Below are 25,218 nucleotides of genomic sequence, written 5' to 3' on the forward strand. Positions count from 1 at the left end.
GTAAATGTGACATTTAAACGTGTGCTTCTTTCATACCCATTCACCTGTGGGGAGACCAGGGGCCACTTAAAAATGTAGGTGCTTAGGGAAAAGAAAAGGCTGACCTTAGGGAAGCTGGGACACGGCACCAGAACAAGGGCTTTCAAAACCTTTGATCTCACTTAACAGAGCTGTGTGCAGTGGCACTTCATCAAGGGCGCCCTGGGGAACTCTGCGGCTCTCACCCCCACTCTGGGGGATACATCAGAAAGAAGGCAGGGGCTAGTCCAGGAAATAGGGCTGTGCCCACAGGCCAACTCCCCTGTAAGGCCACCAAAGTGTGCTGCCCAGTGCTGCAGCTCTGGCAATGCCACCTCTGAACTACACCGAGGAGCCCAAGGCTAGGACTGCTGCTTACCACGAAGTCAAGACAGGGGAGTGAAGCTGCTCTACTCCCTTCTTCGCCCCATGGAGAAGGACCACGGCTCTGGCAGCAGCACCAGGCACAGGCCTGGTGTTAGTCATGCAGGGATGCAGAAAGCAGACCTAGTGGGAAAGACAGGAGAGAGACATGACAGAGGCAGAGTGAGGCCTGGGTGGCGCCCATCCATGAGAATGCGGTGCAAAGATGTGGAGGTTCCTGTGGCAGGGCGAGGGGAGCTGGTTTACAGACCCGGCATCTGCACACAGAGAATAGACCACCACGTCCCCCACACCGTCCCTTCCAGCCAGTGTGCCGAGCAAGCAGCTGCACAAAGGCCCCTCCCCAGCCCACCTGAGATGCCCCTTCCAGCCTGCGCTTGGCAGCTGCACTCACCCCTAAGTGGAGACTTACTTTTCTTTAAAGGGAGAACTGGGAGGGAATGGAGAGAGCAAGAGAAGACAGAAATAGCCGGAGAAAGAGAAATATGTAAATGCATTTCAGGAAAACACACCAAAGCAATGATCCAGAAAAAGCTAATGCTTGGTTCCTGTCAGCTCCACAATCCCATTTTCCCTGATCATCTTAACGTATTTCCCCTCAGAATCAGTCATTTTCCAACAGGATATTTTGTGGTCTGACTCCCCTGTTCTGCTCTCAAGTGGCTGATAGGGGCCCGTATCCCATGCCTCCCTCCTCACCCACCTGCCCCCCAGTCCCTTCTGGGCAGACGTGACCATGGCGTGGGGCTCTCCACCTCCCAGGAGAGGACGTGGAAGGAGGGAGAACACGGGTATCTCTCTGTTAGAACAGGCTCCCTGGAAATAAGCCACACCACCAAACAATTGGTTTAATTTTATTTCAAAATTGTACAAAACGGCCGTAAGCGGCTATAAAAAACTTCATCTTCAGAACACGTGGAAATTCAGAAACAACAACAAAACAGGTATCGTTCACAGTGTAATGGAAAAGCTTTCTCTGAGGCAGAAATTACAACTCCTCCTTCTTCTTTCCTAGTCTCTCATGGTCTCCCTCCCGGAGTGTTCGAATAAAACTAGTAAATCCCAACTCCTGTAGGGGAGGGAAAGAGGAAAAAAAAGGAACTTTAACCTGATGCGGATGTGTGCCCGGGCCTCCTTACTCCCCTTCCCTGACCCGCCGCTGCGTGCTCACTCCTCTGGACACAGAGAGGCGGCCGGGGGGCTGGGGAGCCGGGGGGCTGGGGAGCGGGGCGGCGCGGGGCCGGGTGGAGCCGGTGGGGGGGTGGCGGTGGGGGGGTGGCGGTGGTGGCACGGCGGCTGGCCATGTGGGGAGGGTCTGCTTGGCTACAGAGACGCCCTGAAAAGTGGGTGAAGAAACTGTCCCACGCCCTGGAATCCGCACCGCACCCCCGCACCCCCCCAGTTCTGGGGCCAGGACTTGTGTGAAAACCCCTTGGGATTTTCTTTCAGCCCGGCCAGAGCCTTGCCTTCTCAGCTCTGAGCATTGCAGCTGACCTCTGTGCTGTCCGGGAAGCCTCCTCAGTGGCTGTTTCCCTGCCCGTCAGCAGACAGAGCTCGGGGCAGGTGCTTCCCTGCAACTCACCGTCGGATTGGTGTCGTACTTTTCTGCAAACTTCCCATAGTGGTAGTAGTGGAAAGTGGGGTAGGCCTTGATGGCCTCCTGCTGACACAGGTCCTGGTTCTTCTCTTTGATGCAGTCAACAGCGGCACAGGCAATCTGCGGGGCCAAAGAAAGGGAGGGTCAGCACGGGGGTCTCCAGTCTGAGAGCTGAGGCCTGGACCAGGCTGCACTTGAGGCCCACATCATTTGCTTTTCGATCTCCTCCCCAAAAGCAGGGATACGCTGAACCAAAGCATCCCCAGCCCAGAGCTCCATTGAGACTGAGAGTGCCTGTTTTCAATTCCCCAGGCAGACAGGTGAGGTTAGGGGACTTAGCTTGGAATGCCCTCAGACTACCCTTTAAAATCAAGACTGTAAAGGAAATTATGACTTGAAAGCATCTGTAAACACAAGTTTTGTGATGCTTTCTGTGAGGCCCTGTGGGACTCATTCGTTCATCAACTTAATATTTCTTGAACATCTTTTGGGGGAGGCAGGGTAGTATCAAGGTTAAGAATAAGAGCTTTGAAGTCAAGTTTCCCATGTGCAACTCCTGGCTTGGTTGCATACTAAGACTTGAGGAAAATTACCTAGCCTCTTGGTGCCTCAATGTCTCGTCTGTAAAATGGAGATAACAGTACCTAGACTATCAGGACATTATGAAGACTGAGTGAGAGAAGTCAGGTGAGGTGAAAGCGCACAGGACCTGGCACATGGTTAATGGTCAGTACACGTTAGCTGCTGTTATAATGACTCCTACCGGCCCCGGACACAAGCTCTGTCCCCAGTAGGAGCTCAGCATCTGGTCAGGGAGTTGGATAAAGAGGTGAATCCAAGGCATGACAGGAGGTGTGTGGAGGTAGTCCAGGGTGCCAAGACGGCCCAGGGAGTGGCACAGAGGCACCCTGCAAAGTTTGCCACCTGGGCCAAGGCCTGATGGCGGAGGAGAAGCAGGTTCCAGCCAGGGGAGCACATTCCAGAAACTGGGACAGAGTTCAGCATGACTAAAGCAAACAGTTTTTGGCCAGAAGGAGGTGAACTGGCCGTTGGCCTATTCTTGCCCATTGAACAAATTTCACATGCAGGGTAGTTTTTCCTTATTTATTGTTCTTTCCCAATAAGAGGGTAACAAGCAGACATGGGAAACTTTTCTCCTGTTGAGGGTCACAGAGCAGGGAAGGAGGGGAGAGGGTCAATTAATGGCAACAGCAATCCACAAGCATTACAGAAGAGGGGCCGGCAGCTTCTGATGAGAGGCGGCACTGATGGAAGTCTTGCTATGGGCCAAGCCTGTTCTAGATGCTACGAGGACAGTGGTGACCTTGACAAAGTCCGTCATCAAGCGACTGACATTCTTACTGCAGGAAGGCAGTTAACAGACACATAACAAGCGAGATCACTGCAAAGTCCAAGGGACGCTCTGAAGAAATCAAAAGAGGGTGCTTGGATAAGACCATGGCCAGAGGGGTTGCTTTCGCCACAATGGCCAAGGAGGCCTTTCCAAGGAGATAACATTTGATCTGAGACCTGAGTGATGAGGAGGCAGCCAGCTGCGTGAAGGCCCGAGGAAAGAGCACCCAGCTAGGACCAGCCCATGCTGGGACCTGCCTGGGAGAGGAATGGGCGCGGTGCCTCCGAGGGCTGGAACCCACGCAGGAGCCCTGGCAGAACTACTACCACGTTGGAGGTTTAAAACTACTGAACAGCCGCGACTCACAGAGTTCTCTGGCTGCTGGTTATTTCCATTTGGATGGAGGCCCCCTTTCCAGGTAGGAGAGCCCTGCAGGCCGCCAACAGTCAACGCTTACCGGTCTCTTACCTGTGCCCAGGTGAGCGGGGCTACCGTTCCGCAGGCAGCAGCGCTGACAGGCAGTGAAGAGTGAGTTGCGGCCTGCACTCTGGTTACCACTCATCCTTCCTCACCCGCCCTCATGCCCCCCTTCTACCGCTTCGGCTACGTTACGTTCTACGTGATGAGACTTCGTAGAGCAGAGTCTGCAAACTCTGCACACTCCCTATCTGGCTCTCAGGCCTGTTCTATTTGGCCCACGCAGAATATTTTAAAAACATAAATCTGAATTAGCTGCCAACCTAGAAAAAGAGCCAGAAGATTTCATGTAAAGTTTGGCTCTCCAGCTTCTCTTTAAAAGCCAAATCTGAGGGCACTTACCCTGCCTTCCCACAGGCAACGTGTGGCTGGAAAAGAAGGGCAGCTGTCCCCTTCAGGCAGGGTCAACTTGCTGTTTGCCTGCGTCCATGCACACCAGCAGGCTAGCCCCTGCAGGCTTCTGAGAACCCCAGCTTGCCCTCCAAAGCCCCTCCTGAATTATTCAGAAACGTGAGGCAGAGCCTCCTCTGGCCGTCCTCAGGGTTCCGTTTCTCGGGGCAGGTGCTGAGCGGCCGGCCCAGGGGGGACCATGCACATGGTGCAGCCTCTGTGTCCGGCCCTCGGCTAGGGGCCGTCGCTCCCCTGCTAGGCTGTGAAAGTGTTTGATGAGCATTGCTCCGGGCCGCTGCTCTCCCTGCATCCAGTTTAAATTATGAATTTAATTTGTACACGTGCCCTGGAGCTGTGGGAAGTGTCGTGTATAGTTTTACAAATCGACTAAAATAAAAATGGGTCCTTATTCTGAATCCCGTCAAATAGCTGCCAGCCACACACACAAAGTGCTACGTCTGGCTGCAAAGGCTCCTTTGCTCTCAGTCTCTGTAGGAGAAGGGGAGACAAGCACAGGCCCCTCTACAGGAAGTGACAGAGACTCTTTGGAAAGAAGGCAGCAAATAAACCTCTTCGCATCTATCCCAATTTCACCTAAGCGCCTGCCCCCCTTATACTCACTCAAGATCTGCACCGACTCACCTACAGCACCAAACGTACACTGACTTCTAGATTTGTTCCATGGTAGGCGGCTGTCGTGCCCTGCAATGTCCCCTCCGCCCAGCACTTGACTTGCCACTGGCACCTGCAACTCCTGGCTGAAGGGAGCTAGAAGTAAGGCCCACAGTGGACGGGGCTGGCGGACACGTCCCCTGGCTTTCTCGCCTCTGAGGGGGATGGCTCTGTCCCTGCCGAGGTCTCCAGGGACTGAGCCTAGTTACCCATGCGGTAATTTGCTCATTAACGCACCTACTCTGGCTTCCCTTCCTCCATCCCCTCAACTGCTTCCTAAGACCACCTCCCCCAAAATCCCCTGCACGAGAGTCCCAGGCCCTGAGTCCACATCTGGGAGACCTCTGACGATGCCTATTCTTTCAGTTCTGATGCTGCCCCTTTCCAGCTGGGTAACTTTGGGCTAATCATTTAGCCTCTCTGAGAGTCAATCTCCTCATCTGTAAAATGAGTAATAATACCTAGCTGACTAAACGACTGTGAGGACAACACAACATAAGGCTTTAAAAGTACTAGCAGAAGAGGCGCTCTTAGGAAACACCAAACACGTCATCCAGTCAACGTTTACAGAGGTTTCAGGCGTCAAGACTGTGGGGGATTCAAGGACAAACGAGGTCCCTGCCCTCAGGGAGCGTTCCCTTCTGATGGAACTCGGGGGACCATACACAGCACATGCAACACGGCCAGAGCCTCGTCAGCCAATCACAGAGGGGCTCCTGCTGCCCCAGAGCCCACTCCTGGGACGACCTTGCACCTGGCCGGGAGCTGTGCTGCACTGCTGTTCCCTCAGCCCCTACCCCCAGGCTGGGACACCTTGAGGTACAGGGAGAGACAGGCCCCACTTTGCCAGCCCGGTGATCCCCTGACCCCCACCTGTACCCACCAGCCTTCCACCTGAGACCCTTGTCCTCCATGGCCACGTCCAGAATGCTTCTGTTCCAACACTAACAGCGTGCAGCCCTTTCTCCCCGCCAGCATGTCAACTGCTAAAGTCCCCAGTAACCTCCTGGGAGGGGGAGGCTCCCCAGTTAAAATATGAGCTGCCTCATGCGGCTTTATTGATTCAGTAAAATAAATCTCTGCAGGAGCTAATATTGACTTTGGCTATGAAAATGGAAGTGAACAACCAACTGCATATTGATTGGGGAAGGAACAGGGACTAGATTCTGGGTGGAAAAAAAAAATGCATTTCTGGGTCAGAGGTGGCAGCACGGGGTGTCAGGAAGAATCAGGAGTCAGGAGACCCAGTTCTGGCTGTCAGTGACCCACTGTGCATCCCTGGGCAAGAGACGCAGCTCCTCTCTGGGCCTTGATCTGCTTGAGGAGAAGGAGAGGGCTGGACAGGCCAGTGGTCCCCAAACACCAGCCTGTGGCCAGCAGAAGAGCCAGCTCTTAAAAATCACACATTCCTGGAACCATCCCCCAGAGGCTCTGAGCTGATAGTTCTAGGATAGCACCCAGCCATCATGGCACCAGTACCCCAGACCAGAGACAGGATGCTTCCCTGGTATTACTGAGAGCCGCCTCTAGGAACCCCAGGCCTGCCTGCTGCCTGGGACAGAGAAGTTAAGTGTGTTCCTGAAAATGAGTGAGAGTGATGCCTGGCTTGGAATAAAGGAAGCTGGAAGGAGGGACAGAGGGAATAACAGGGGGAATGACTACAGGAAAAGGTCAGCAACATTACTGGCCCAAGTTAAGACAATTAAGCAAAGGCATATCAGTATCTCAGAGAAGGAGGGGGTCACCATGGAAACGGGACCCCTGTGCATCAGCAGAGGGGACAGGGAAGAGGAGGAATGGCCCTCAGCTGCCTACCGCGGGCACGGCCAGCCTGGCCTCGTTGGGACTGATGCGATCCCATCACAGACCCTGGAGCGCGGAGACCTGAGCATCTGGGGGGGCAGGGAGCCCCCACACCTGTCACTCTCCTGTGTGTCCAGAGCACCAAGTGTTCTGGGTACAGAATGACAGGAGTTGATATGGAGAGACTGCCAGTCTAGTGGCCCCGGGGAGTAAAGGCCTCCCCACACCAACCAACACCCAGCCCCGCAGGGACGAGCAGCCTGGGCTGTGCCGGAGCTCCCAGACTGGGAGCAGCCACTCTGCTCAGGCCCCGGGTGGCAGAATCGGGTGGAGTGGTGAGGGAGACAGAAGACAGGAAGTCCCTTCTTGCCGTGCCCCTCTCAATGCAGGCCAAGTGGCAGGGAGAGGAGAAAAATTTTTCTGGTCCTTGTATTCCCTCCTGATGGTGAAGGGTGCCTCAAGGGCACAGGCAGGACTTGTGGGTGACAACGGGACTCCCCGAGTTCAGAGAAGGGGCTTGGAGTCTAAGTCTTCACATACGTGCCTGTGGCCCATCCTGGCTTCCTCTGACTCGCTGTCCCTGTACAGCTCTCACCATCCCATCTCCACCACCGTAGGGCTGATGCAAGGTGATCTCAGCATCTGTATCCCACCTGCCCTGGCTGCACCTGACAATTCCACCCGGGAAAATAAGGCAGCAGGCAGAGATGCATCGGACTTTGGCCTTGGCTGTGCGTGAGCGCATTTTGGGGGCCTTTCAGGGGACAGGTTCCTATGATGGAGCCCCAGGCTGGGAAGAACCTTTGAGACCATCTAGACCAGCACCCTGACTTTAGAAGAAGGGAACTCGAGGCCTGGAGAGTCTTCCAGCTCACATAGTTTAGCAGCAGCCCAGATGCACCAGTCTGAGTTCCGGGGTCTTCTCCCTGCCATACACCCCCTCAGCCTTGGAGTCTGCCCTGGCTGCTGGAGCTGCCTGGGGGAATGTGCCTGGGGCCCCCTCCCCGCTCTCTAATCCAATCTGCAGCTCTGGCGTGTTAATTTCATGCTTCATCAGTCAGCACCTGCAGGAGCCTTTCACTTAGGCGGGATGAGGCCCTGCACACATGGCCGTGCTCTCCTCCACCTTGGCCGCCTCCAGTTGACTTCTGTTGGATTTTTTTTATTTGTACTTTTAATTATACAAGTAATGCATGACTACAAATCCTCCCGTACAAAGATTTGAACGCTAAAGAAGAATAAACAAAATGACCCCTTTACCACCACCTCCCCCAAGGAAGGGCTGTAACAGTTCAGTGTATCCCTTTTAGTTGATTTTGCAGCATAAATGCAGCCTGTTCTATCCTCCCTTGTGAAAAGGATGTCCTGGTTGCCAGGAATCCCTGTCTGGGGAGGGAGGGCACCTGAACAGAAGGGAGGAAGGTGTGGGCACTGGTGGCAGGGGGAAGCTGGAGGCGGGACGAGGGGTGAAGAGGAAGGGGGCCCTTACCTTTCGGTCATCTTTGAAGGCATCAGCAGCGGCAGTAAAGTGTGGAATGACCTTCTTACAGTGCGGGCACCCTGCGTGAGAGGGGAGGAGAGAGTTACACACGTGAGGGAGGCTGCAGAGCCAGGGGTCCTGCCTGGAACCTCCAGAGAAGCCTATCCAGGAGTTTCTCTCCACCCAACAGACTTTGGGGTTCATCTGATTCCCACCCCCTGCACACCCCACTGTCAGGGTTCACGTATCAATCCCACCACTCAGACCCTCCACTGTGCGTCTGCCTTCGGCAAGAGGGCTCTGCAGGAGGCCTGTGCCAGCGTCAGGTCCACTCCTGCCCAGGACCTCCCACCCCACACTCTCCCATCACACACCCACCCACGAGGCTGGGGGTCAGGGAGACGGACACTGTGGTCTTTCTCTGCAAGCTCCTTCCACACAGGGCTGCCCTCAGGGTCCAGAAGAGCCTGATCCAGGGTGCAGCGGGAGCTTTGGGCTTAGAAAGGAGGACGCATGCTCGGGATTCTCTGAGCCTGTCACGAGGTCCCTTCTCTCGCCCCAGTGACAGTAGCAAATCTCTCCACTTCACGACTGAGAAAGTGGGGCTGGGGAAGTAGGGGGCTGGGAGCAGCCCCTCTGCCTGACCCCGGCAGCTCATGCTTTGCCGCTGACTTCCACATTCCCAGCAGCCCTCACCCCAGACTGAGCAGCCAAACCAGGCTCCTGGTCCTCATGCTGTCCTTCCTCCCTGCTCCACAATCCACCCGAACCCCACATCCAGGAAAGGGAGACTCAAGGTCAGGCTAAGAGGAGGATAAGCTGCCGGGAGTCCCTGCCGCTTCTCAGGGCCTGGGTTCCCAACCCAGGGACGAGGACCCGTAGTTTTGGAGGCCCTGGATGGGACAGAGGTGTATGTGGTGCCCTGAGCCCCTCCAGCTCCAATGACAGGTCTCAGGCCCGGGGCTGGGACCTGTGTGGGGCCACTTTCTCCTCCTGTTTCAGCAAGCCGGGGGCAGCATCCACTGAGCAGAAAGCCCAGGAAGTTGCAGGCCACTCTGGCCCAGACCCGCTTTCCTGGCCCTTCCCTCAGTGTTCGCCAATTAAAACCCAAGCCCACCCCTCCCAACCACTCTCCACACACTGAACGCAACTGCCAAGAGAACAGAACCGCTTTGAGGGAAGGGGTTCCCTGACTGTGGTAATTAATTCTGATCAAAACACAGGTGGGAGAGGCCAGATGCCCCATGGGCAGACTTGGCTCCAGCCAGCTTCCTGACAAACAGCTGGGCCAGGCCTCCCGGCCCTCCCACGGCCTTGGGGAAACCCAGGCGGGGAACTGAGACAGCTTGGCTCATCTGCTCTTTCCCTTTTTAAAATAAGATAGTAATGACTGGCATTTCAAAGGGCTTTGTGAATCCAAATTAAGGCTGAGCTACATCTGAATTTAGCACTTGAGCCGGTTCCTGAGATGGGTGGGACCACCCATATGGCCTGGCTGGCAGAGTGGCCAGCTGGCCCCAGAGCAGCGTGGATGGTGATGGGGAGGCGGCTTAAGGGGGTTTTCCCAGCATCCATCACAGGAGCAGAGAAGAGAGCTAGGCTGGTTACGTGTTACACCAGAACTGAGATAAAGTACCCAGCAGAGCCAAACTCATGGCAGGTGCTAATGGCAATTACAAAAACACTGTACTAATTTGACCCAACAGAGGCAAGAATGGCTCAAATTCATGAAAACATCATACTACAAAGGAATGATGGTATATAGCTTTCAAAACGTGTAAAGAGCACAGCGTGCTGGTTGAGAGTGTGTCAAAGCGTGCCCTGTGGCACCCAGAGGTCCCCTGTGAGTGGCACATGGACACCCATTAAGACATCAGGCTGGCCGGAAATAAGCTACTCCCTTCCCCCAAGTCTGGTGTCACTCCTCATTTCTCCTTTCTAACCTCTCTGCTTACTGAAAGTATAAAGGTCACTGTCAGCCTAGTGCAAATTCCTGCTGCCATCAATTTAAAGCATCCAGGTCTCAGATTAATGGCCTTCTGGTACATCTCATTTTCTCATTATCCAAAAGAAAGAGCATGGCAGATGAATAACTAGAGGGGAGGCTGTTTTAGAAAGGGCATGAAGATGTTTCCCAGACGTGTCAGCTGGGCCAGAAGAGGCATGATTTTTTAATTTGGGCTCTTTAAAAAGGTACCACCTCTGTGTAACTGGAAACGAAAGCAGCCTCCCAGAGTGGGGAAAGAGGAACAAAGACCAAGGACAGGACAGAAAATTCCAATTCTAGAGACTCAGCCAAGCTGGCCTAAGCAGGGCAGTCACCATGACCAGACCATTCAGAGCAATGTGGGGGGCTTGGAACAGAAGAGAACAATGAAACAGCAGGAGGAAGAGCTGTGTAGAAACTGGGCAGGTAGGAAGTGGGGGGGAGAGGAGAAATGGGGGTTGGTGTTTGCTTTTTAACTTTATACCCACCTTTATCTGGTGTGCGACCTTTCTGTACTATTTAGGTTCTTTATATATAAGTATATGTTCTATACTACATAAATTATAAATAAGGATATATTATTTTTATCATTGAAAACATTTTAAAGATGTTTTTTGTCTTTAGCTAGTTCCCGCTTTCCCCGCCTCTGTCCACTGATGAACACACACGTCTCAGGAGCCTGGAGCAGAGCTCAGGACAGGAAAGTGCAGCAGGGGCGATGGGAGACTCCAGGCCCCAAGCCCTCTGCCAACAGCTGAGTCGCTCAGTGACGGGGCCCCGTGCGGACTGTGTTTAGTTATTTTTGTCAGGACAGTCTGTGAGGCCCTTGAAGCCGGCAGGGACCAGGCCTCCTTCCCTTGTATCCTGGGTCCCTGACAACATCCAGCACACGGCGGTTACTTGAGGCAGGTCGTTAGCACCCCAGCAGGGCAGGCGTCCCCTGAGGTCTGGGGGGAACGGGGGAGCATTTCTAGGGAAAGTATTTAGTCTGGACGTTCTCAAATCCACCCAGCGGCTGGTCAAGGACTCCTACTTCTCTGGCCAGGTTCCCGCCGGCTGCCGGGAAAGCAATCACCCTCCGAATCGGGCCTGTGACTAAGAGAGAGCACCAGCCCAGGCTGCAGGAAGGGCTCTTGTCACTGACTTGCTGCCATGCCTTGGGCAAGTCAGGCATCCCCTGAGTCTCAGTCCTGCACCCCCAGCTCTGCCCAGAAGGAAGACAGCTTCTTAAAATCCACTCAGTCTTCCAGGCTTACTCTAAGGACAGAGGAGGACAGCAAGAAGCTCTCTGAGGAACCGACATAGCACAAGGTCCACTTGTGGAAGAAAAGGCAAAAACAGAGGGAAGTGTCAGCTGCCTGAGGGCGGGGTCTGAGGCTGGGCCAGGAGGCGACCTGCCCGGACAGTGAGAACTGAGGAGGGACTTTACAGATTATTGACACTGGAGAGGTAGGGGCAGGAGGTCAGGACTCGACTGAGCTGCCTGCTTCTCTGAGGAGCCCAGCTTTATGATCCCTATTCCATTACGCTAAGCTGTAACCTGGGGGAGAGAGAGGGCAACAGAAGAGTGAGAAATTCAAGAGCCTTTCCTTTACGTATCAGTGAACAACTTTAAAATGGGAAGACACAAAATTTGAGATCACAAACACCAACATGAGCAGACGTGTCATTCCCTCAACTTAGGCTTTGATTAAAGCGGGGATCACGGTCAGGAGCTCTGAGTGACTATGGCTGTACTTTTACCACAGTTTCAAATCCATGGCTTCACAGCCACTTGGGAAGGTCAGGGAAAGGAGGCTGGGCTGGGAGTGCTCAGCAAGATGGGGGAAGCAGAGGCCTAACTGGGCTGGCTGAATTCCCAGCTGCTAAGTTCCAGGGTTCAAAGGTGAAGTCAGCGCCTGCAGGGATGGAGGGAGCAGAGAGGAGGGAGGAAGCGGCCAGGTGGGAGATTCCAGGGAGTTGAGGAGACTTAATAATTACAAGGCAGGCCCCTGGCACAGACAGAAGCAGAGGGCTTTAGGACTGATGTGAGGACAGAACCTGACAGAGCTGGACCTGGATTTTGAAGGACCTCAGCCTGGAATGAAACCTGCTCACAGCAGACAGCCCAGAGTCGGCCTGAGGCTGCCCTGGTCCCTGGAGGGAATCTTCTCAGTTCAGTCAGGCCCACCCCTCTCCCTCGCCCCTCAGCGAGTGCCCCAGCTACTTACAAGGGGCGTAGAACATGACCAAGGCGTGCTTCTTCCTCTTCAGGGTCTCCCGGAAGTTGTCCCCAGCCAGATGCACCACGCTGGTCTGCTGCTCTTCCCAGGCGGGCTCCGGGGGTGGAGGGGACTCGGGGCTGCAAGAACCGGGGGTGGAGGGGAGACAGTCATTAAGAGAAGCTCATGTACAGGCAAGTGCTTCCACCACCCCCAACCACTCAGGGGAGCACGTGAGAAAAAAAATCACTTTGCATCCTTTCTAAAACTGAATTTAAAACCTCAGTTTAAACATGAAGAAGTGTGAACCATCCGCAAAGATTCCCTCTAAGGAGCCTATTAAGAAGCCATTTTGTGAAGGTGTGGAAGACCTGAGTCGCTTTTAGGACCTCTCCAGTCGTCTCCTTGCCATGGGGAGAAGCCCCTGCACCTGGGCTCCCTTCCCCTCCCTCCTGCCTCTTCTGGGACCCTGAAGCACCCTCCATTATCTTCTGCTCCTGAGCCTTTGTTCTAGTGGAGAGAGCATGCGCCACGGAGCAAGGTGGGTCTGGGTTCAAATCCAGATTACTGATCACCTGTGTGACCTTAGGTAAGTTACCAAACCCCTCTGAGCTTCCATTTTCTTTTCTGCTAAATGAGTACAATTGAGACCTACTTCCCGGGCTCCTTATGAAGAGCAGAGACAGTGTATGTAAAGCACCTAGTCGGTCAAGCAACTAACAGTTGCTAAGAGCCTATTATGCTCTCATAAATGACAGGCATTCAATAAGGGTTTATAATTTTTCAGTCTCTTTCTGTTCACTGGTTCCCTCCACTCTGCCTCACAAAAGTATAGATCTCCAGGGTCTTTTAAAGCCTTTGCTGCCCTTGTCCCCCTCCCTACAACCACACTTCTCTCTCCCTTCTCTGAGAAGTGTCTCTGGGGAGCGGTCCGGACCCCGTGCTGCCACACGCGCCCCCTGCACTCCCTCCTTCGCGCCGGCACCACCTGGCTTCTGACCACCAGGCCTCAGGCCTTGTACCCAGCGAGGGCAGCACGAGTGCAGCACCAGGCACCCCACGGCCACTCTCACCTTTCAGAAGCCCTCCTACCAGAGACCCCTTCCCTACCTTCCCGACAGCCTTCTCTCTTCTTCTGGTTCTACCTCCGTGCCCCTGCAATTCTCATAAGATCTCATCCATCTGCCTGGCTTCCATAATCCCCTAGGCTGAGGATGACTCGAGTCCTGGCCTCTCACCCAAGCCCCCTATTTCCAGGTGCTTTTCAGGTATTTCCACCTGGAGGTCCCACTGTCACCCCAATCCCAACAAGACTTAGAACTCTTCCCTCTCCTCCACACTTCCCAAAACAGCTTTCTTCCCCAACTTCTTCGTTTTGGTTAATGGCACCCCTGCTCTCGTGACCGAGACCGGCCCCTCCCACCCTCCCTGTCTTCCCCACTTCTTTGCCCTCCAGGTGCCCCATCAAACACCCTGGACTCTTCGGTTGATGCCAACCTTCTGCTCTGCCCTGTCCCTGCATCCTGCCTCCCCGGGCTGGCCTGCTGGCGGGCACATCTCAGTCACCCAAGCGCGGCCACCTGTGCACAAGCCTGGAAGTGCCATCAGCCTCCCCCGACACTGTCCGCTTGTCCTCCTGCTGGCGACCTCAACCCTTCATCTCAGAGCATCTGCTGTTTATGCTCTGCCTGGAGAAGTCCTTCCGAGCTCCCCAAAGAACAACTATTTGTCCCCAGGCAAGGCCCTTCACCTCTCTAAACCTAAGTTTCTTCACCAAGGAGATAGGAAGAAAAACTCTGGCCTCAGTAGGATCTGAGTATGAAATGGGGCAACAGCTCTCAAAGCACGCTGCAAAGGCTGGGAAGGTTCTAGCACTTAGGGGGCGGTGCTGTCAGTTACAGCGCCGCATGAGAGCTGGAATCAATAATAAACACAGCTTCCTCTCTTTGAGTATTTCCACACACCATGCACTGTGCTAAAGCACAATAATCCAATTTAATTCTCTGGACAAGTCTATGGGAAAAGTATTGTCTCCACTTCACAGATGGGAAACCAGGGCTTAGCAGGGTCAAGTAAATGGCTTGGGGTCACGATCTGAGTGCAGGGCTCTTAGACTCCAAAGTCCATGCTCTTACGCTAGTGCTTTTCAGGCGCTCAGCAGTGGTGACTATGGACGGGATGGACAGAGACCCTCCATGCTCGCTATTTGTGCCCAGGCTTCCGGAGCGGGGATTAGCAACGATTAATGCTCTGGTTCCCCCAGCTCTCTAACCACAGTGCACGCACCAGGGACCTCACCTGAGGCCCCACCCCACTCAGTCCTTCCCAGTAAACCAGCACTGGCACCAGAGCGAGGCCAGAGAGGCGGGTGTGAAGAGCAACCGGCCTCCTGCACCAAAGGCCCGGAGGAGAGAGCACCTCGTCCCTCTTGGAGATGAACCACTACTCCGTTCTGGTCCCTAAGACAAGGCCTGGCTACTCTTAGAACCTACCCCCAGTGACCAGCAGGAAGCTGAGACCTGGACCTGGCCAGCCCACTCACCTCTTGCCCGGGCCTCTCCTGAACCTGGTGGTTCATCCCATTCCATAAGCTGGCGTTTCTCAAAACCCCATGGCTGAGGGTTTCATTCACACCTCCTGAATCAAAGCTTCAGGGACAGCAGTCCTAGCATCTGCACTTTGAGAAGCACCTCAACACCTGTAACGCTTATGTCCACCCAGGTTTGAGGACCGATGTCCTAACAAAGTGACTCCTTCTGGATGCTGCCATTTTGCACAGTTCTCACGTCACTTTGTGACCCTAAAGTCTTGGTTCTCACGTGGACATCATTACCATGTACCAGGGGCCTCTGCAAAGGCTGAGTATGTCTTCTTTTACTTCATGTTCCCCCCCAGTGCTGAAATAAGGCAGTATTCTCAAATATTCAAGTTATGTGTGGATGCAAGCGTGTGTGTGTGTGTGTGTGTGTGTGTGTGTGTGTGTGTGTGTGTGTCTCGGGGGAGGGGTGTGGACAGGAGAAAGCACCTGTGTGGTGGCCCAGTTAGTCCCCTCACAGGAGGGGGAAATGCTAAGAACTGTGGGTTCCACGGTCCTTGGATGAGCAATTGCAAGGCTCCTCGTGTTCTCTGGACTTGCAGGCTGTCGTGGGCTGAACTGTGTCCCCTGCCCCAAATTCACATGTTGAAGTCCTAATGCCAACTACCCTAGAATGTGACTGTATTTGGAGACAGGGTCTTTAGAGAGGTAATTAAGTTAAAATTAGGTCATTAGGGAAGACCCTAACCCAACCTCACTGGTGTCCTTTTAAGAAGAGGAGATTAGGACACAGACACTGAGGGAAGACCATGTGAAAACACAGGGAGAAGATGGACATGGAGAGGCCTCAGAGAAAGCAACCCTCCTGACATCTTATCTTGGACTTCTGGTCTCCAGAATTGTGAAAAAAATAAACTTCTGCTGTTAAGCCACCGGCTCTGTGTTCCCTGTTGTGGCAGCCCTAGCAAACTAATACCCAGGCTGAGGGAGCTCTTCAAACCATTACTTTCAACCCCAAACCACCACAGCCTGCACTGTGGACACTACTGAAGGCCCAGACTTGGGCCCCTGTGAGTCCAGCTCTGGATGTGAAGAGCTGTGTGTTTCCTTCGTTCACTCAAAGGGAATGGAATAAAATGTAGACGATAAAACCTGGGGCCAGGACACTGGGGAAGGAGTCCTAAAAACAGAAACACACGGTTTACTGGAGCTGATGAAACTGCACCCAGAAAGGCTACCCGTGACCTGCTGGATGAGTACACGTGATCAACACACCAGAGGTGGCGTCAGGATTGGGAATACATAGCTGTCTTGGCTCTCAGGCCCTGAGCCAAGGTCAGCGGCTCCTAAGGTTTACTTCGTCTCCTCAAGGCCCTCTCCAGTGGCCGACAGCCAGGGACCAAGATGTGCTATCAAGACCATCAGACTTACTTTTGTATCCACTCAATAAAGCTCTTCTTTGTTCTGAGCGCGGGCACTGCGTACTTCTCTCCATTCTTAAAATACTTGAGTGTAGGAAACTCGGAGATGTGGAATCTTTCTGCCAGGGCCTTGTTGACGGTGGCATCAACAGCTGCAAGGACACCAGAGCTCTGGGACGGGGGAGAGGCCAACCATGCACGACAGCCTCAGATGCGGTGCTGGCAGAAGAGGAGCCCAGACGCCAGCCCCCAACCCACCAAGGGCCTGCCAAAACCTCACAGGGCGGGAACTTCATACATCCTGAGAACAACTGGACACGGGCATGTCCATCATTCTCATTTGTGGGCTGAGATGATGACTTTTAATCTCCCCCACCAACCAGGCTGTGTAGACTGTGGCTGTTCCCAATCGGCAGGCTCCCACAGAAAAGAGGGAGAAACTTGGGGCTTCACCCCAGAGCCATGACCTGGCAGAGGTCACCTGGAAGGGTATGGGAATGTGACCCTAATCTCCCTGCACCCCTCCATCCCTGGTAGGGGCCCCAGCTGTCTGACTAAGACACATCTACTCAGGGACACAGAAGTCCCGCAGGCCTCCAGGGACCAGGAGAGCTGCTAAAGAGCTTGCAGGGGAAAGTCACTGTAATGATTCCTATCACTGACTCTTCAGGAGACAGCGGTGGAGGAGTAAGGAAAGGAAGCTTACATCTGCTTCTCTGTGGAGGACTTCTGCTGCATTCTCAAACTCTGGTTTCATTTTCTTACAGTGTCCACACCCTGCAGGAAGAAATCAAGAGAAACCAGGTCCATGGCACAGAGGCTCCAGGGATGTCCCCTGCCTCCAGAAGAGAGCTGGGTCCTAGTCCCAGATACCAGGGGTACCCAGGAGAAAAGAAGAACAGCACCAGCTCAGAGAAAAGAAATCTTTTGCCTGATCCACTGGGGGTGGGGGTGTGGGAGGGGCACAAGAGGCAAAAATGAAATAATTACATCAACAATACTGGTGATATGCATATAGGTCCTGTGTGCCAGGCATGGCTCTAAGTGCTTTATAGCCTCACAACAGCCCTACAGGGTATGAACTACATTATCTCCATTTTACAGATGAGAAAACTGAGGCACTGAGAGGGTGGATGACTGCCCAAGGCTACACACACAGCCACAGGTCACAGAGCTGGGCTGAAAACCCAAGCAATCTGGTTGGAGGCCACAGCCACTGGCAGCGTGTGCTTCCCGGCACCATGCTACTGTCACCACTATCATCTTCTCCAGGGCAGAAGGGATTCGGGGCCTTGAACTGGGAATAAGAATTCGCATAAGCAAGAGTATGGGAAAACATCAAGTTCCAATTGTCCCAATAAGGGAAGAGGTATGATATGACAGGCACAGTGATCTGACTTGTCATTCCCAAATAAATTGTATTTTCTTGGGATAAAGACTGCTTTGCCCTCCTCTCCTTACAACACTTGAATGCAGTAATATGTTAAGAATAATGACATTTGATACATTAAAAAGGAAGCAAGCACTTTGTGTCGGTGATGACAGGACATTTGTAAATTGCTTTCATTTTAGTAGAAAGAGTACTCTCTGGCATCTACGCTGAAGGGGCTGTGAGGCGAGTAGGACCAGACTGGCTCAGGCTGGAGATGACTCTAAAGGGAAACCTGGCTCGGAGTGGGGGGTAGGGGGGCACAGACAAGGCTAAATGGATGGCGGACATGTGACTTGGCCTTCTCATGGGGTGTGCTACTGCTTGGGAGCTTAGAGCATCACAATTCTACTACTGATCATTGGGAAAAAGAAAGACAAGAAAGGAAGACACGTGGAGACCAAGAAACATGCTACTAAAAAACCAACAGGTCAATGAAGAAATCAAAGAGGATATCAGAAAATAACTCGAGACAAATGACAATGGAAACACAACTTTCCAAAATCTATGGGATGCAGCTAAGAGGTAGGTTTATAGTGATACAGGTCTTCTTCAAGAAATAAGAAAAATCTCAAATAAACAACCTAATCTACCATCTAAAGGAGTTAGAAAAAGAACAAGCAAACCCCAAGATCAGCAGAATGAAGGAAATAATAAAGATCAGAGAGGAAATAAATAAAACAGAGACCAAGAAAACAATACAAAAGATCAATGAAACCAAGAGCTGGTTTTTTGCAAAGATAAACAGAATTGATAAACCTTTAGCCAGGCTCATCAAGGAAAAAAGAGGACCCAAATAAATGAAAGAGGAGAAACAACAACCGATATCAGAGATACAAAAAATCGTAAGAGAATACTACAGTCGTATACCAACAAATTGGACAACCTAGAAGAAATGGACAAATTTCTAGAAACATACAACCTTCCAAGACTGAATCAGGAAGAAATAGGCAATCTGAACAGACTGATCGCTAGTAGTGAAGTTGAATTTGTAATAGAATCATACACCACGATCAAGTGGGATTTATTCCAGGGATGCAAGGATGGTTCATTATCCGCAAATCAATCAACATGATATAACACATTAACAGAAGGAAGGATAAAAATCACATGATCATCTCAATAGATGTAGAAAAAGCATTTGACAAAATTCAACATACATTCATGACAAAAACTCTCATCAAAGTTGGTACAGAGGGAACACAGCTCAACATAATAAAGGTCATTCATGACAAACTCACAGCTAACATATTCAATGGTGAAATGCTGAAAGCCTTTCTTCTATAAATTTATTTATTTATTTATTTATTTTTGGCTGTGTTGGGTCTTTGTTGCTGTGCGCGGGCCTTCTCTAGTTGCAGTGAGTGGGGGGCTACGCTTCGTTGCAGTGCACGGGCTTCTCACTGTCGTGGCTTCTCTTGTTGCACAGCACGGGCTCTAGGCACGCAGGCTTCAGTAGCTGTGGCACGTGGGCTCAGTAGTTGTGGCTTGAGGGCTCTAGAGCTCAGGCTCAGTAGTTGTGGCGCATGGGCTTAGCTGCTCCGCGGTATGTGGGATCTTCCTGGGCCAGGGCTTGAACCTGTGTCCCCTGCCTTGGCAGGTGGATTCTTAACCACTGCACCACCAGGGAAGCCCTGAAAGCCTTTCTTCTAAAATCAGGAACAAGACAAGGATGCCCACTCTTGCCCTTTTCATTCAACATAGTATTGAAAGTCCTAGCCGCAGCAATCAGACAAGAAAAAGAAATAAAAGGCATCGCATACAAATTGGAAAGGAAATAAAATTGTCACTATTTTCAGATGACATGATACTATATATAGAGAACACTAACACTTCCACCAAAAAACTATTAGAACTAATAAATGAATTCAGTAAAGTTGCAGGATAGAAGCTTAATATACAGAAATCTGTTGTTTTCTTTACACTAATAATGAACTCTTAGAAAAAGAAAGCAAGAAAACAATCCTGTTTAAAAACTGCATCAAAAAGGAAAAAATACCTAGGAATAAACTTAACAAAGGAGGTGAAAGACCTATATTCTGAAAACTATAAAACAATGATAAAGGAAACTGAAGATGATACAGAGAAATGGAAAGATAACCTGTGCTCATGGACTGGAAGAATTAATATTGTTAAAATGTCCACACTGGGACTTCCCTGGTGGCGCAGAGGTTAAGAATCTGCCTGCCAACGTAGGGGCCATGGGTTCGAGCCCTGGTCCAGGAAGATCCCACATGCCGTGGAGCAACTAAGCCCGTGCACCACAACTACTGAAACTACACTCTAGAGCCCGCGAGCCACAACTACTGAGCCTGCATGCCACAACTACTGAAGCCTGTGCGCCTAGAGCCCGTGCTCCACAACAAGAGAAGCCACCGCAATGAGAAGCCCTCCTCACCGCAATGAAGAGTAGCCTCCGCCTCCACTCGCCGCAACTAGAGAAAGCCTGTGCACAACAACGAAGACCCAATGCAGCCAAAGATAAAAAAAAAAAAAAAAAAGTCCATACTACCCAAAGCAATCTATACAGATTTAATACACTCCCTATTCAAAATACCCATGACACTTTTCACAGAGCTAGAATAAATAATCATAAAATTTATACAGAACCACAAAAGACCCTGAATTGCCATAGTAATCTTGAGAAAAAAAGAACAAAGCAGCTGGAGGTATCACTCTCTCTGACTTCAGACTATACTACAAAGCTACAGTAATCAAAACAGTATGGTACTGGCACAAAAACAGACACAATGGATCAATGGAACAGAATAGAGATCCCAGAAATAAACCCACACACTTACGGTCAATTAATCTATGACAAAGGAGGCAAAATATACATAGAAGAAAAGATAGTCTCTTCAAGCACTGGTGCAGGGAAAACTGAACAGCTAAATGTAAAAGAATGAAATTAAAATTACATTTTCTCACACCATATATGAAAATAAACTCAAAACAGATTCAAGACCTAAATGTAAAACCTGAAACTGTAAAACTCCTAGAAGCGAACACAAGCAGAACACTGACAAATTGTAGCAAAATTTGTTTGGATCTGTCTCCTAAGGCAAAAGAAACAAAAGCAAAAATAATCAAATGGGACCTAAGTAAAATTAAAAGCTTTGTACAGTAAAGGAAACCACTGACAAAATGAGAAGAAATCCTACTGAATGGGAGAAAATATTTGCAAATGATATGACTGGCAAGGGGTTAATATCCAAAATACATAAACAGTTCATACAACTCAATATCAAAAAAAAACCCCCCAAAAAAACAAAAAAACCCCAAAAAAACCCCTAACAAAAAAACAACCTGATTAAAAAATGGGCAAAAGACCTGAACAGACATTTTCCCAAAGACATCGCTAATCATCAGAGAAATGCAAATCAAAACCACAATGAGTTATCACCTCACACCTTTCAGAATGGCTCTCATCAAAGTCTACAAATAACAAATGTTGACAAGGATGTGGAGAAAAGGGAAACCTGGTACACTGTTGGTGGGAATGTAAATTGGTGCAGCCACTATGGAAAACAGTATGGAGGTTCCTCAAAAAACTAAAATAGAATTACCATATGACCCAGAAATTCCACTCCTGGGTATATATTTGAAAGAAACAAAAACACTAATTTGAAAGGATACATACACCCCAATGTTCATAGAAGCATTATTTACAATTGCCAAGATACAGAAGCAACCTAAGTGTCCATGAACAGATGAATGGATGAAGAAGATAGATACACATATACAATGGTATATTACCCCGTCATAAAAAATAATAAAATTCTGCCATTTGTAACAATGTGGATGGACCTAGAGGGTATTAAGCTTAGTGAAATAAGTCAGACAGAGACAAATACTCTATGTTATCACTTACATGTGGAACCCAAAAGAATAAAACAAGCAAATATATATAACAAAACAGTAACAGACTCACAGATATAGAGCACAAACTGGTGGTTACCAGTGGGGAGAGCGAAGGGGGAAGGAGCAAGACAGGGGTATGGGATGAAGAGATACAAACTACTATGTATATAATAAATAAGCAAAAAGGACACAGCACAGGGAAATATAGCCATTGTTTTGTAATAGCTTTAAGTGGAGTACAATCTATAAAAATATTGAATCACTATGTTGTATACCTGAAACTAATATAATATTGTAAATCAACTATACTTTAATTAAAAAAAAAAGAATCTGGACCAAAAAGAGAAAGAAACAAAGGAAGGAAGGCAGACAGACAGACACATACCAGTATTATCAGAGAAGACCTCCCACACCCTCCAGGAGCCACTGAGCCATGTAAACAGCTTTCCTGCCTCCATCTGAGCACTTGGCTGGGACAAAAGTTCCTCTCTCCTCCAAGGTCATTCCTGCAGAGCTCAGCTCCACATGGCACTGAGACACAAACAGGTCCATTCCATTCCTGCCTGCTCCAACTTCCTTAGTCCATTCTCAACTTGTTCCTCCCAGGGACAGAGGGTCCCACGGTGGCTACCCTAACTGCCCCCTCAACACACACACACATGCTGATAACAGAAAACCCAGGCCAGTGTTGTCAAGCCCTCCTCTGGACAGAGTGCTCTGGGGGAGCCATGAGATGACTCGGTGGAGGAAACTCACTGATGGAATCCAGCCCAGGGAGTGGCTACAATTCTCAGCCGTACCAACATGTTGGTCCTTCTCAATTGGGCCCAAGCAAGGGGGAGGGACACCTGTGGGCTCATGGTCTGACTAGAGCCCACTTGGGACCCCCATGAACCATACAGGTATCAAAGTCATCATGATATTAAAATGTAAGAACATTATTTTCCAGAAATGAACACTTAGTGTTATCACAACCCATTTGCACTTTCTAAACAACTGAGTTACAAAAGCATTTTTTGTTTTGTTTTGGTAAAGTGTTTGTTTGGAACTGAAAATGTGATTTCCCCACAGAACCAACCTTATACACAGATTCTATGCAGAGTCTCGAGAGTGACCACAAAAGCCCATTTAACAGGATGTACCTGAAGCATGTAGAGCACGCAGTGCTGTTTCTATTTCACTGAGCCGTGCCCCAGATGGAAAGCACACAGACCACGGTCCAGCTCGGGACTCGCAGCGGGCCTCTCTCCCTGCAGGCAGCAGCCGCCCACAACAGCCAAAGGGAGAGCATCTTCCTCAGCTTGGGGCAGACTCTGGGCTTTTCTGGGTCACTGACATTGTTGAGAATTTAAGCTTCTCCCCCACTCCTCCCGTACTGATGCATATATGTTCCATACTTATGAATAACTTCAGAGGGCTCCGAATGCCCTGACCGGCTCATAGACCCCTGGTTAAGAGGCCAAGGCAACGAAGGGCTGACTGCGAGGCAGTCACTTTCCCGGCGCGGGGCCGTAGAACAACAACAAGCTGTCCCCACAGGTGTCCAGGCTCAGGTATCCTTCCACGAAGATCCGCATGTCTGGAGTAAATCGGATATCCTAAGGAGGATTCTACTGACTTAACATGACATATATTAAGACTTAAGCTTTTTTTTTTCTTTTGATTTTCACTAAAATAAAAAGAATAAATCACTCTTTGGGGCTTACAGTCAGGAGGCTCTACAACTCTCAAAGGAACCCCCCCCCCCTAGGCCTGCCTCCAGGCTGACCGCTCCCTGCACCCTGCCCCGAGGTGACCTCCCCATTCTCCCGCTCCCAGGCTGACCTCCCCTGACAGGGGCACAGGGAGCTCACCCTGCATGAAGAGACACGGAGAAAAGGAAGCTCAGAGGCTCTCCTGCTGATGGAGGGTCTGTCACCCAAGAGTTCGGTCTCCCCTGGAGAGTAGGAAGTGAGCGGCCTGAGTGAGAGCCACTCAGCCCAGCAGAGCACAAGGGAGGACGCCCGGGCAGGCCTCAGGAGACCCGGGCTTCAGGCCCCAAGTGGTCTCCATGGCAGGCGGGAGGGGCAGGAAGGGGATGTTCCCCTGACCAGCCTCTCCTCTACCAGGTTATGACTGGTGCTGTCAGGCCAGTGCTAGCAGGCCCCACGGTCAAGGTGGGTGGTGGGACTGGGTGGGAGTGGGGGGAAAGAAGACAAAAAAAGACAAAGCCACTCATAGAAAACCACTGTTTCTTTCCAAAATGTCCCAGTCAATGAGGAAGGACCCCTGAAGATGAGAGAGTTCACCTTCATACCTTTGCCAGGCTCAGCCCTTTGATGCCACTGCCCGCTGGGGAAGCAAATAGACTCCACATCACCTGCCAGCTTCTATCAGTGGCGGGCCGGAGATGGACTCTTAAGACAGAGAATTGGCTCACTGGGAAGAAGAGCTGTGATCGACCCACGATGTCTGCACTGGACGCAGGAGGGGTGGCTGGAGGACATGCCAGGAGGTGCCAGATTCTTTGGCATGTACTCACAGCTCTCTCCTGAACCTCTGGCCCCATCTCCCAGGACTCTGCCAAGTAATTAAAGCGCTCGCTCTCTGCACTGGCCTTCAACACACTATCTCAGCAGCCCCACGAGACACAGGGCAGGGATCATCAGAAATGACGGCTCTGGGAGATAGTGTGATAAACTGGGGATCCCAGGGCCACCGTTAAACAAGATGGGATTAGAAGGTGGATCTTCTGGCTGGAGCTGTGACCACATGAGCTGACCTTTTCCCTGAAGTTCTGTCCCCCAGCACCCAGCTCACTTCATCACAGCCCCTGCCGTGATAGATGAGACCTCTCCACGCAGAGTGTCCACCTGGGCTCTGGCCCTTACTTTGAGTCTCCAGTTCACTCCAGCCCCACCGAACCACCTATTTCTCTTCTACTCACAAAAGACATCTTATTCATATCCTCCTATGGCATTTCATTTTGTAGTACCCTGTGACTATTATATTGCTGTCTCTTGGTATTTAGGGGCGGCCAGGGCATCTTTTCAAATCATAAATCATATCAAATTCCCTTGGTCAAAACTTTCCAATGGCTCCCATCACAAGTGGATCGAAATCCAAACTCCTTCTCACAGCCACAAGTCCCACACCATCGGACTTTCCTACCCTCCAACCTCAACTCAGGCCATCTCCCTCCTGTCCTCTACTCTGCAGCCTGTGGCCTCTTTCTGCTTTCCTATCTCACCAAGCTCATTTCTACCCCCATGGCTCTTATTGGGCTGTTTGCCTGGAACACGATCTTCCCTCAGGTCTCTGCGTGGCTTATCACTTCACATCATGCCGGCTTTAGTTCAAATTTCACTTCTTCAGAGAAATTCCCTGACCACCTGACCACCTAACCCCAAGAAGCCTCAACCCATCACACTCACTTCCAATAGCCTGCTTATTTTCTTGACTGTACTCAAAACAGCTGGAGTAATCTGCTTACTTGAAACTTCCAATCCCCCAAGTGGATGTAAGCTCTCTAAAGGCTTGGATGTCCGTCTCACTCACCACCTCATCCCTGGTACTGAGGATGGCATCCCACACACTTTGTGAATGAATGAACCTCATGGCTGTGTTGT

The 25,218-nt window shown here is 51.0% G+C and overlaps 1 protein-coding gene across 1 annotated transcript in view; it reads right to left on the reverse strand.

Moving 5' to 3' along the window:
• Nucleotides 1–1,240: 1,240 nt before the first annotated feature.
• The window catches only part of PDIA5 (protein disulfide isomerase family A member 5), a 91,169-nt gene continuing 67,191 nt past the window's right edge, over nucleotides 1,241–25,218 (reverse strand). The window contains exons 12-17 of the mRNA XM_059920967.1: nucleotides 17,027–17,097; nucleotides 16,331–16,491; nucleotides 12,373–12,503; nucleotides 8,185–8,255; nucleotides 1,985–2,119; nucleotides 1,241–1,471 (exon numbers count right to left, since the gene is read on the reverse strand). Of these exons, the coding sequence (XP_059776950.1) occupies nucleotides 1,391–1,471; nucleotides 1,985–2,119; nucleotides 8,185–8,255; nucleotides 12,373–12,503; nucleotides 16,331–16,491; nucleotides 17,027–17,097 (650 nt within the window). The 3' untranslated portion in view covers nucleotides 1,241–1,390. The remainder of the gene's footprint in view (nucleotides 1,472–1,984; nucleotides 2,120–8,184; nucleotides 8,256–12,372; nucleotides 12,504–16,330; nucleotides 16,492–17,026; nucleotides 17,098–25,218) is intronic.

This window comes from Balaenoptera ricei, chromosome 4 (assembly GCF_028023285.1).
Source record: "Balaenoptera ricei isolate mBalRic1 chromosome 4, mBalRic1.hap2, whole genome shotgun sequence".
NCBI lineage: Eukaryota > Metazoa > Chordata > Mammalia > Artiodactyla > Balaenopteridae > Balaenoptera > Balaenoptera ricei.